The sequence below is a fragment of the Thunnus thynnus genome, chromosome 21 (assembly GCF_963924715.1).
Source record: "Thunnus thynnus chromosome 21, fThuThy2.1, whole genome shotgun sequence".
Classification (NCBI taxonomy): domain Eukaryota; kingdom Metazoa; phylum Chordata; class Actinopteri; order Scombriformes; family Scombridae; genus Thunnus; species Thunnus thynnus.
Genome location: NC_089537.1, coordinates 18,203,024 through 18,216,415, shown reverse-complemented (window position 1 = coordinate 18,216,415; position 13,392 = coordinate 18,203,024). Strand labels below are relative to the sequence as shown.

Genomic DNA, 13,392 nt, shown 5'->3' with positions numbered 1-13,392 from the left:
TTTTAACGGTCATTTCATTTCATTACTAATTAATTGTATTAATAACATGGTCTAATTATGTTTTTCACATATTAAAAACAAAAGAAAAACTACTGGTGCCATGAATCAGTCCAACATTAGTAATGAAGATGTTATGTTGACTCTCAGAAGAGTCACTGTGTTGACATAGTCTGCTTCTACTGTGTCCTGTGGAAATGAAACAGCACAGAGACAGTGGGGTCTTAGTGATTTGTAGTGAATTTACTGCAGCTGAAAGAGTTTTATCATCAGTGAAAAAATCCAAATCAGTTCATTAGCTGGTTGATCAGTAAGTCTCACACAGGACCAAATGAGTCAACACAAAAGCTCCAACTCTAATTTCCTGCCTGTTCATGTAACAAAGTGTTGACTGTAAGGTCGCCTTTGATTCAGCAGATTAATGTGACAAAGATAAACTGTGATGCTAGTTTAGGACAACAAGACTAAGAGTCTACAGCCATGCAAGCTGCTCTGTGAGGCTGTACTTTGACCGTGCTTTAAGCTGACATCAGCATGTTAACATGCTCACCGTGACGATGCTGATGTTTAGAAGGTATAATGTTCACCATGTTCACCATCTTAGTTTAGTATGTTAGCATAACATTTGTGAGTTACTGTAATGGTTTATTAAAACAACACTTGTACTCAGAAGTAGGACAGGATAAGATGACTGGTGATTTCAAGTGAAATCTTTCAGTTTATTAAGCTGAGCTGTGATGCAACAGTCCAACTGACCGACTTGTCTTTTTAGCTTTTGCAATTTAAAACTGAGTCAACTTCCTGTGTTTTAAGACCTACAGAGGAAGTTCATTTGGACTTGAGTGACACAAGTTTACAACAAATACAAACAGTTCTCACCCTTACTGCTAATATCCTGAGTATTTTAACCACATGACTCACTGCAGTTCTATATTCATTAATATGTAGAATATATTATATAAATCACTAAAATGTATTGATTTGAACAGATATGTTAACTTCATGTATCGTACACATATACTCAGTTGTTGTTGCTGACTTGTGTGCTGCTGCTCTGCATTACTGGATCGATGAGAAAACCTCAGTGATGAAAATGTTTCTCTCACTTCACATGTGTTTATTTGTGTTATTACAATTTCATCACTAAATAAGTGACACAAGTCAGTTGTAAGTTGTTTCAAAATGTAACTTTTACAGAGCTACCATTGTGCTGGATGACACATTAAATCAGCAGTCAACTACACAGCTGTCATAACCTTTGTATATGTGCTCAAACACAAATGATGATGTAAGTGATGAAAATGGTTTTCTCTTTGACATTGTCTACTTCCTCATACTTCAAATGTTTAAATGTTTTAATTTTAAGTGTTCTTTGTTTTGTTATATAAATATTTGGCTCTATGGATGACAATGTCTGTCTGTCGGTCCATCACTTTGGTCCAGACTCTCAGCTGACTGGCATGTTGATTGCTGCCTTGCAGCAAAGCAACGCTACAGGCCAACTTCTCCCTCCTATCGTCGGGGAGGCTGTGCTGGTGCCCGCTGGTAGGTAGTAACCATGAATGGAACTCACCTTAAAATAATCATTCACCAGATTTAATAAAAATCATTTGTGCCCCTTTTATAGAGGCTGTAGAGGTGCATGGCTTAGCACTGGCCACCACCCCCTAAATACGGCTGCGGCTTTGATGCTGTCTCCGTTGTGGCTGTTTCAACTATTGTTTCACCGCTGCTGCTTCTCAGCTGATGCCCTGCGGCTCAGCTGTCCGGCTGACTGAGCTGCGTGGTGACAACTGCGTACAGGCCGCTCAGTCTGTACCTTTTTAGATTGGTCGTTTGTGTGTATTTTATTTTACTGACATAATTACTCCCCTTACTTAGTTAGTTTCTTCTTTGATTTGTGTTAAGAATGAAAACAATTTGGTTTATTTGGGTGTTTCATTCTGTAAATATTAATTTGGGGCCTATGTAATTGTGTCAGATTGTAGTGTCACCACCAGGGCTTTTGTATTGTTTTGTTTACTGAATATTAATTTTCTTTCTATTTGACAGGTGCTGGGGACCCAGGCAGCAGTCCACTCCCCCGGTGGTGGGTTTCCTTCGCACTCCCAATTTTGTCTGCTGGTTTGCTTTGTCACGGGTGGTTTTTCTTTTGTTGTGAATTTCCCTGAATTGGTTTGATCCGTGCTGCCTTGGTAAGCCTCAGCCCTGTCTCCAACCACTTTTTTTGGTTCGCCTTCCTGTGCCATTAATTCCTGGGTTCCGCTGTGGTGGCTGACATTTTTAACGAATTACCCTTTGATTGTTTCTTTTTCTCATATTTTGTTTAATAAAGTATTTTTAATTGAACACGTTCTCTACCTAAGTGGAATTTATTATTGAACCTGTGTCTTGCTTATTTGCTTGGAGCTAACTCCCAATTTAATAATTTCCGGGGTGAAATCCCCCCGGTGGCGTTGTCGAGGCAATTTACGGCACCACTCTGCCACACAAGCTTTAATCAGATAAGAGAATATTAGTCTTTTCATCTTAAAATGGGAGACAAAACATGAAAATAGGCAAGAAATCAGCCCAACCTTATACAGATTATTGATGAAGCTGTCTGTATTTTGTGTTGTCAATACAGGAACAAATTGCAGAAAAAAGCATAGTGTGTTCTACTTGCTCTCCTGACAAAAAGATAAAAATTTAGATTAATTTAGCAAGGCTAATCATGGAGTTCATCTTTCCACACTAAATAATACCATTTAATGTCTATCGGCCAAAAAACTGATCCACCAGAATATCATTTTTAATAAGTATCACACAAACAAGTAGAATTAAGAATAAAAAATAATACATAATTTTATTGATAGTGAACATTATATCTTATGTCTCATGATACTTGGATCTCAATCGCTCTGTTGACATTCTGCTTCTACTGTGTCCTGTGGAAATGAAACAACTCATAGTGTCGTTTGTGATCTGCGGATGATGTGCTGCAGCAGATAACGTGCATTCTTGTTTCTTTGTGAACAGAAGCACGTTTTTTTACGGGGCAGTTGTACAGAGCTGTGAATAGTAGGAATGATATATATATATATACAGGTGAATCGCTATAGTAACAGTCATCGGAGTGTGGCGGACTCACTGAATGTCACTTGCAGTTTAATTTTGTTAAGAAAAACTGGAAAAATGAAATGTGAGGTCTGAACCATAAACTGCCTCTTTGTGGTCAACAGTGTCGCCTGGTGGAGAGTGATGAGAACACAACAATAATAAGTGAGGCCCGCAAATACAGTAACACAGTAATCAGAAGTGGCAGATCTAGAAAGTTTTACATGGGGTGGCAACGGAGAAATGTATTTATCACTTCTGCAGGTAAATGGTGACAGAAAATAGGCAAAAACTACTTTACTGAGTGTGTCTTTGTTCTGGAAATGATGTAAACAGAGAGAAAACACACCACAAGGTGTAAAGTGTCTCTCAGTCTTTATCTCTCCCCATCAGCTTCTGTCCCTCTCATTCTTCTTCTGTTTCATTAAAAAGCTTCTGGATATCATCTGATCTTAGAGATTAAAACACTACATACAAACAGTTCAAATGATATCCTGTGAGGAAGGAAGTCAGATATTGTGAAAACTTAAGTTTTCAAATGACAAATTCACTCTAAAAAACGTTTAACAGAACTCATTGCACGCCTGTATGCTTAATCTTCTTTATTATTGATATGTATAGAATATATCACATGAATTACAATAATGACACAATTAATCAGCTGAAATCATAACAAGGTTTTTTGCACACAGTTACCACAGTGTCTTTGCTGACTTCTGTGCTGTAAATGTGACATTAAGAAATCCGTCATCTACAGCTATCATCAACCTTTACCTGTGTAAATGTGCTAAAACAAATGACAGAATAAGTGATAAAAATACTTTTCTCCTAAACACTTCATGAAAAGCTTCTTGGCAAGAAATCTGAAAGTTCACATTTTAACAGTCATTTCTTTTCATTTCATTACTAATTAATTGTATTAATAACATGGTTTAATTATGTTTTTGACATCTTAAAAACAAAAGAAAAATTACTGGTGCCATGAATCAGTCCAATATTAGTAATGAAGATGTTATGTTGACTCTCAGAAGAAAAAAGAAGAAATGCACTGCAGAAACAAAACTACTTTAACATGCTGATGAAGTCTGGGATCATCTTGTTCATCTTTCAAAGCTTATACAAAGTAAGACTATTTCATATTTACTGCCCTGGAGGAAGCAGTTATCTGCCTTCTTGTAAGTGGAACACTAACAAATGCAAATGATGAATAAGCATGTAATACAGAATAGACAATACTGGATATCATGTAATTCTACTGATAATGAACATGTGGTCTTCCTCTCCTCGTGGCTCATGATGACAACTCCATCACCCCGTTGACATAGTCTGCTTCTACTGTGTCCTGTGGAAATGAAACAGCACAGAGACAGTGGGGTCTTAGTGATTTGTAGTGAATTTACTGCAGCTGAAAGAGTTTTATCATCAGTGAAAAAAATCCAAATCAGTTAATTAGCTCGTTGATCAGTAAGTCTCACACAGGACCAAATGAGTCAACACAAAAGCTCCAACTCTAATTTCCTGCCTGTTCATGTAACAAAGTGTTGACTGTAAGATCACCTTTGATTCCGCAGATTAATGTGACAAAGATAAACTGTGATGCTAGTTTAGGACAACAAGACTTAGAGTCTACAGCCATGCGAGCTGCTCTGTGAGGCTGTACTTTGACCGTGCTTTAAGCTGACATCAGCATGTTAACATGCTCACCGTGACGATGCTGATGTTTAGAAGGTATAATGTTCACCATGTTCACCATCTTAGTTTAGTATGTTAGCATAACATTTGTGAGTTACTGTAATGGTTTATTAAAACAACACTTGTACTCAGAAGTAGGACAGGATAAGATAAACACAATGTTTACTGAGTAGATCTCACAGGCAACATACTGTAGCTGTGGTCAGTCAACTGGGAAACATTTTAAGATGGATTTTTGAAAGTCAAGCATATAATTAATTTTTATTACCTTCACTGGTTTGGTGGAGCGTCTTGTTCTGAACCAGCTGGGAAAAAAAGAGATGGAAAGAAGTTTTTTGATTATATTGTGATAATAATGATCTATCTCAAACATCCAAACCACATTTAACATCATACAAATTTGTCTGCAGTTGCAAAGTATCAAAAAGTTTGCCTCACCACTCAAAGATGATCACTGTACTGACCAGTATTACAATTCCCACAGTCTTCAGTATAATGTGGACATCAACCAATTTCCCAGACTTTTCATCTCCTGTAACACGACACCATGGTCACATTCTCCTTAATGGAAAGTGTTAAGTTTCTAAAACATCACAAATTTTAAACAAACATCATTCCTGAGTCTGGAAGACTTGACGTGGAGAGATTTTTGAGTGATGGGAAAAGATTTGTAAAGCGGAAGAAGAATATATCATTGTAAAAGAAGACTCTTTGAGGTGAAAGGTGATGTTATTTGTAAATCACAATGTGTGAAATATGAATTTTCTCTACAAATGCTGCATTTTAACATCATACAGATGCAACAATAATGTGACACCTTATTAATCTTTTTAACAAAATTCTCTTGGCTAATGGAAGATTAGGCTCAGCTGCAACAGCACACTTTGATTGATGACGTTCATGCTCAACAACATCTCATCAGGGCTGTTTTTAAGGAGCCTTCAGTTGTCTTCAGAAAATAAATTTAAATTACGTCTTGAAACATTGAGAATAAGTTTTTACTCTGCTGCCTTGACATCTTTTCCTTCATTCACAGGATATCTGGCAGAACAAGTGATGTGCACCCACTTTTGGAGTCCCACATTAGAGTGGATTCAGTACAGTCTTGCATTTACCTTTAATAGTCAGATGGATCTCTGACGTCTGATTACCAAGATCATTTGTGGCCACACAGTGATAAACTCCTCCATCTGTCACACTGAAGCCGTAAAAGTCTCCTTCAGATACTTTCATGGGTCCATCTTTGCTGATCTTGTACCAGGTGAAGTTGGCAGCAGGTTTGGCTCTGCTGGAGCAGGTCAGGTTCACCCAGCTACATGGTGACACCGAACCTGGTGGACTGATCCTCACTGAAGTGTCTTTGGGAGCATCTGAAGAAAATGTGATTATTTTTATTCATTAAAAATCAGCTGACATCCCATAAATCATCATGTTTTGACAGGATCCAATAACAAACTCTGGTTGCCTTACATGAAACACTGAGAGTCACTTTTTCCTCTGCTGACTTAGCATTTTGTCCTTCATTCACAGAGTAGCTGGAAGAACAGGTGATGTTGTATCCGTCGTGCTTGTCAGACAGAGTGACGGTCGTCTGGATTTTAGTCGTAAAGGTTCGATCTGCGTTTTCCTCTATGTTGTTGTGAGCGTCTTGTTGGAGATTCCAGGTGAGTTTAGGAGGGGAGTGTGGACAGGGAGTGAAAGCTGAGCAGGTTATAGTGACAGACTCCTTCTCCTTCAGCTCACCTGAGATTTCAATTCTGGGGCTCGGAGGAGAATCTGTGGTTTAAATCAAACACAGACTTTACACTACATGTCAGTGTAAGTTATTTTACAGCTAATTTTCATCCATTTGTAAAAAAACACATCATGGGACATGAAACTGTCAGAGGTTGTTGAGTATTGTGAGCATTAATTGAGACAGTAAGTGTCAGAATCAGCAATTTAAGCAAACTAAGACTAATTTAAACTTTGTCCATCAATGAATATGGAGGATTTGAAATAACTTGATACATATTAAATGTATAAATATTCAGGTATTATTCAACTGTGAGTCAGGACATTCAAACCAATGACTATGTGTTCACAGGCTGCTTTCTCTCACATTTCACCACAGCTGAATTTTCTTTGTAGTCTACATCAGATATTTAATTTCACAGTAAAGGTTAGGGCCACGGTGTTTGCTGTTCAGACCAAAGCTGCAACTGATTTCCTTTTTATTCTAAACAACAATATGACTGAAAAAAACAAAATTCTCTTACCTTTGACTGTTATTTGAATAGGACTACAAGGAGCTGTTGATATGAATGGTCTGTTCTCAATTCTGAAGAAGTATTTGTCTGTATACGTTGTCTTTAAACTGGAAAACAGAGTGGTGCAGTTTTTCTGACTCAGGTTTCCAGTAATGTTCATTGGATAGGTGTTAACTGTCTGACTACTGTTGAAAATCAAATTCTCTGGATGGAGTGCAATTCTAGAGTCCTTTTTAATCCACACTCCAAAGGTTGTTCTGCTGCCATCAAATGTTTGTCCCGGTGCAGCACTAAAGTTACACGGGATTTGCAAACAAGATCCACTCAGCGCTTCAATTTTCCACGGCACATTAATAAAGAGGTCTGAATCAGGACAAACAGCCAAAGCACCTGTGAGATCAGAGTCATGATTAACATTAAGTAGAAAAAAAATCTCCATGATGAGATGGTTCATGATACAATAAATACAGTTCAGCAGCTGTATGTTGCATGTTTTCTTGTCCTGTTAACAGTTTTAAAATTTGACGTTGCAGTCAGGATGTGAACAGTTGTAAGAAGTTTCTGGTCTTTCTGCTTTGTTTCAGAGTGTAAATGATTTGAGTTAATGTCTCCAAATAAAACTGAGTGAACAAACAGCTCACCTGTAAGAAAGAAGACACTCAGTAACATGTTGTCTGTCAACATCTTTGTAGACAGGGCTGCCATGAATCTCATCACCTGGATTTACAAACATAAAAATGCAGGAATATTTTCTTCTTTTAACCATTTTATGGAGTTTTTATTCATTATATTAAAACCAATTCTTCTCTTAAAATTAACACATTCAAACCAGGGATGTAAATCTGCAGAACTATGAAATATCATATTTAATGTAAATTCTAAATAATACCAAAGTAGTGAGATTATGGTATCTGTTAATGGTAAAATGTTACAGTGATCTTTCATTTCTTAGATGCCATTTCTGCTAAAACAAAGCCCAACAAATAAGATGTTATATCAAATATTTTCCACTTCAGTTCATGAGGAGTAACAGAATAATATAATTCTCTGGGTTAAAAAGTTAAGAAGGTCTTACCCAACAAGCCCACATCAAAAACAGAGCAGCAGTAAGATCCTTTGACTGGTGATTTCAAGTGAAATCTTTCAGTTTATTAAGCTGAGCTGTAATGAAACAGACAAACTGACCGACTTCCCTTTTTAGCTTTTGCAATTTAAAACTGAGTTGACTTCCTGTGTTTTAAGACCTACAGAGGAAGTTCCTTTGGACCTGAGTGACACGAGTTCATGACAAATAGACAAACAGTTCTCACCCTTACTGCTAATATCCTGAGTATTTTAATCACATGACTCACTGCAGGTCTATATTCAGTATTATGTGGACTATATTATATAAATCATTAAAATAATGTATTGCTTTGAACAGATGATATGTTAACTTCATGTATTGTGCACATATACTCAGTTGTTGTTGCTGACTTGCTTACTAACCAACTTGTCTTTTTAGCTTTTCTAATTTTAAAAGTGAGTTGACTTCCTGTGTTTTAAGACTTACAGAGCAAGTCCATGTGGTTTGTTGTAAAGCTGAAGATCAGCTGACCTGAGGGATGTAAATATCTGACAAATACAAACAGTTCTAACCTTCATTGTTCACATCCTGTGAGTATTTTAACCCATTTGAACAGATGGAAATGTTGACTTCATGTGTTACACATATATTCTAGTTTCCAGTGTTGTTGCTGCTGCTCTGCATTACTGGACTGATGAGAGAACCTCAGTGATGAAAATGCCTCTTTCACCTCACATGGTTCTATTTGTGTAATTACATTTTTTTTCACTAAATAAGTGATAAAATTACATAGTTTGTTAGTTTGAGTTTTTTCAAAATATAATTTTTACAGAGCCACCATTGTGCTGGATTACACATTAAATCAGCAGTCAGCTACACAGCTATCATGACCTTTGTGTGTGCTCAAACACAAATGATAACATGAGTGATGAAAATGGTTTTCTCTTTGATATTGTCTACTTCCTCATAATTTAAAGGTTTTAATTTTGCTCTTTTATGAAAATATTTGGCTCTATGGATGACGATGACTCTGTCTGTCAGTCCATCACTTTGGTCCAGACTCAAACATCTCAACATTTCCTGCATGAATTGGCACAAAACTCTGAACAGACATGGTCCTCGGAGGAGGAATCCTACTGACTTTGTTGATCCACTGACTTTTCATCTAACACCACCATCAGATCAAAATTTAAATTTGTCCAATGATTTGGTTTACAGCGAAATTCCTGCAGAACTTTCCCATCAGCCTCAGCTGTGCTAATTGGTCAAACTAACGTGGTGAACATGGTTAACAATATAATTGCTTGGTATCAGCATGTTAGCATTATCATTATGAGCATGTTAGCATGCTGACATTAGAAGAGCTGCTAGCATGAACGAGGCTAAATAAAAGAATCATTTGGTTTGGCAGTTTTCTTGATCATTCAAGCTTTAATCAAATAAGGGAATATTAGTCTTTTAATCTTAAAATATGGGACAAAACATGAAAAAAAGAAAAATGTATGCAGAAAAAAAGCATACAGTATGTTTTACTTGCTCTCCTGGCAAAAAGGCGGATTTTATACTAAGAAAAGTTTAGATTAAAATATAATTCAGCAAGGGTAATCATATTGTTCATCTTTCCACGCAAAGTAATACCATTTACTACTTATTGGCCAAAAAACTCTGATCCTGCAGAATATACATTTTTATAAGTATCAAACCAACAAGTAGAATTAAAAATAAAAAATAATACATCATTTTATTGATAGTGAACATTATATCTTTCTTGTGTCTCATGATACTTGAATCTTAATTGCTCTGTTGCTCTGTGTCCTGTGGAAATGAAAAAACTCATAAATAGTGGCGTTTGTGATCTGCAGAGAATGTACTGCAGCCAATAACGTGCATTCTTGTTTCTTTGTGAACAGAAGCAAAACGTGGCTGCTTACAGCTGTAGCAAAATACTGCTAAAGCCAGGTTCCTCTGTATGTTCTAGGTCCTTTGCACGTATGATTGCTAGTTTACATCCCACCACTTCTCTTTGACACAACTTCCCTGTTTCATCAGTCACATACAAACGTCATTGCTGACACACTTTTCACCACTTTTAAGCATCAACAGCATCAAATACTGTGAGAAACTAGAGTGTCAAGACAAGTGGTTGCTTTTTTAGTTTCACTTCAGTCTTTTCTCTCAGACTTTATGTTAATGTAGAAAATTGTTTATTATGTATCTATATATGTATCTATTACAGATACATTATTACCGGAACATTTAATTGGCATTAAAGGAACTACATTAAGCTGGTTTAAATCCTATTTATTAGATCAATTTCAGTTTGTACACGTTAACAATGAATCCTCCATGCACATAAAAGTTAGACACAGAGTTCCACAAGGTTCTGTGCTTGGACCAACACTATTCACCATATATATGCTTCCTTCAGGTAATATTATTGGGAAACACTCCATGAATTTTCATTGCTATGCAGATGATACCCAATTATATTTATCAATGAAGCTAAAGAAACTCCAAACATGCCTTAAGGACATAAAGACCTGGATGACCTGCCATTTTCTGCTACTAAACCCAGACAGAACTGAAGTTATTGTTCTTGGCCCTTAACACCTTAGAAACACATTATCTAATGATATAGCTCCTCTAGATGGCATTGTCCTGGCCTCCAACATCACTATTAGGAATCTGGGAGTTATCTTTGATCAGGATATGTCCTTCAACTCCCACATAAAACAAATTTCAAGGACTGCCTTTTTTCACTTACTTAATATTGCAAAAATCAGGCACATCCTTTCTCAAAAAGATGCAGAAAAATTACTCCAGGCATTTGTTACTTCAAGGCTGGATTATTGCAATTCCCTATTATCAGGCTGCCCTAACAAGTCTCTAAAGACTCTCCAGCTGGTCCAAAATGCAGCTGCATGTGTACTGACAAAAACTAGAAAAAGAGATCATATTTCTTCCATTTTAGCTTCGCTGCATTGGCTTCCTGTAAAATCCAGAATAGAATTTATAATCCTTCTCACCTACAAAGCCCTTAATGGTCAGGCACCATCATATCTTAAAAAGCTCATAGTACTCTATTACCCCACTAGAACACTGCGCTCCCAGAATGTAGGCTTACTTGTGGTTCCTACAGTCTCCAAAAGTAGAATGGGAGGCAGAGCCTTTCCATATTAAGGGAATGTAGCCTTAAGTAAAGGTCAGATTAAAAATGTGTACAAGAGATGCAGTAACAACAGGAGCACTGAGATGTAGGAGCCAGAGGTCAAATTATCTTCACCAGGTGACTTTCTTGTTCTTATGTTTATCAATGTTTTAATTACTTCTGAGTATGTGACAGATCTGAGTTGAAATTTGTCACTATGGTTTAAGTCAGGAGGAAGGGAACGATCTAGTGATTTTGATTATTTTGAGTGTTGCCTTTGATGGTGTGTGTGGACAGTAGGGGTGTACCTGAATACAAATACGTTATTCAGCAAAGCACAAATAGTGGGTTTTTCATGAATACTTTTTTCATACAAATATTTTAAGAATTTTTTTTTTTTTCGGAAAAAAAACATGTCAAATACCAGTTCACAGGTAAATTACATTGCTATCTCAGCCTCTCTCCTCTGCTCTGCTGTTACGTCTGTCAGCAGGTCTCATGAGGGGAGTCACATCCACCTGCTACATTTCCTAATTTGGACATCACTCCCGGGGATGGGGTGTTCCCCAGAGAGAAAGCTGAGCTACTGACACACATGAAGTGCTCCCTAGGGACTCTCCATAACCTGTTATTCCCCTTCTCCTTTCCACAATGTTAGGTTGTAAAAAATAGACAATAAATGAAAAGTGCAAAGCAATAATTGCCTTTGAAGTTCCTGCCTACACATTACACTGTATGCATGTTACTCTGTGTTATGGGTATACAAATAGGTAGAGGTCTGTCTGCAAAAAGGTGATTAGTAGAGTTTTAGCTCAGTAGCCAGTGGAGTCATCTTTGATCTGGGAAACTCCAGTTCGAGACCCGGTTGGGACTTCCTTCGTAAGGTAATTTTGAACACTTATTGTAAAATGTTTAATTTCCTAAAATTAAAAGCGTAATTATATCAAAAACAGGATTTTTAAGCCTCTCTCCGCTTTTATTCGAATACAAATACAAATAATTCTGCTGCCTCATCAATATAGATACAAATTCAAATACTGGGCTCTCTGCACATCCTTAGTGTTTTGTGCTAGTTGGCAAAACTAACATGGTGAACATTATAATTTCTTGGCACAATATCTCACCTACCAGTGCAATAAAACTTTGGAGAAATACCTTCACACTAATCAACATTGTCTCTCTTTCAATCCACAACTGAACAAATTATCAAAATGATTAAACAAATTTGTGTTTTGTGACACATTGATGTTGTAACTGCATTTTAGCTGGTTGAAAGGCGAAACCAGGTCTTAGATGTTCAGACTGAATATCACCCAGTTTTCAACTAGAAATCAATGTTGAAATCCTGGTTAGTGCTCACTGGAACATAATTGTAGATTTTTTGTGTCCACATAAAAATGGCCATTACAGTTGAAAAATAACTTATTTCTATGTTTGCATTGGGTGACAAGGCTCAGGGTGCAACTGGATGATGGTTGGTCCTCTCCTATCTCTCACCACATATTTGTGGAGAACCTGGTGCTAAATCACTTTGACGACGTGATTCTGGGTCAGAATTTTGTATGTAGTGGAGCAGCTCCCTTGCTGTGATGCATTGATCTACAAAAGGGCACAAACAGGAGTGGATTTGTCTGGTTAATTCTGATAACCCTGTGCCTCACTTGAAAATACGATCAACAGAGCATAAAAAGGTCCCCATCGAAAACTGCCATAACATTTTATGTAAATATTTTTTTCCACTTTCGCTGAGATAATATTTTTAACCAACTTCGGTCCTGATCATAACTACCAAATATTCATTAATTTTCAGAATGTGAATCCTTTAAATACCAGTTTTTGTGATGATAACACTAATTTTTATTTAAAAAAAACAAAACAAAAAAAAAAAAAACCACAAAAATTGAAATATTGTCTAGGTACTAAACGCAAGTGGGAAAATTGTTTTTTGATTATCACAGTCTGGGATATGCCAATGATTAGCAACGACATTGAAATGTATGCATTATTATTTTTTGTGTAGTATAAGATTAAAGTAGAGAATCTTACCTGTTACCTTATAGTCTATGTGAAGTGTCCTATCACTCTTCAGAGTTTTTACTTTCTAATAGCATATCACCTTATTTTGCTCTAGAAATAAAGCATAA

General features: G+C 36.7%; 1 protein-coding gene and 1 long non-coding RNA gene across 2 annotated transcripts; one reads left to right on the top strand and one right to left on the bottom strand.

Moving 5' to 3' along the window:
• Window positions 1-1,447: 1,447 nt before the first annotated feature.
• On the top strand, window positions 1,448-2,346 carry LOC137173394 (uncharacterized). Its single transcript, XR_010925174.1, has 2 exons — window positions 1,448-1,542; window positions 1,625-2,346. It is a non-coding gene; the product is annotated as an uncharacterized lncRNA (long non-coding RNA).
• Window positions 2,347-3,680: 1,334 nt separating this feature from the next.
• Window positions 3,681-9,212, bottom strand: LOC137173704 (sialic acid-binding Ig-like lectin 10). The gene is made up of 8 exons (XM_067578686.1): window positions 8,110-9,212; window positions 7,676-7,751; window positions 7,044-7,424; window positions 6,256-6,561; window positions 5,901-6,155; window positions 5,224-5,317; window positions 5,054-5,090; window positions 3,681-4,435 (listed from the first exon to the last, which is right to left on the bottom strand). Exons 1-8 carry the CDS (start codon window positions 8,122-8,124, stop codon window positions 4,385-4,387), a joined length of 1,215 nt encoding a protein of 404 aa, XP_067434787.1. The 5' UTR covers window positions 8,125-9,212; the 3' UTR covers window positions 3,681-4,384.
• Between the last annotated feature and the right edge of the window lie 4,180 nt (window positions 9,213-13,392).

Coding starts and splice junctions, on each gene's coding strand:
- LOC137173704 (XM_067578686.1), bottom strand. Junction 6,562..7,043: donor TATTCAAATAACAGTCAAAG/GTAAGAGAATTT, acceptor TTTAAACCACAG/ATTCTCCTCCGAGCCCCAGA. Junction 5,318..5,900: donor GATCCATCTGACTATTAAAG/GTAAATGCAAGA, acceptor GTCGTGTTACAG/GAGATGAAAAGTCTGGGAAA.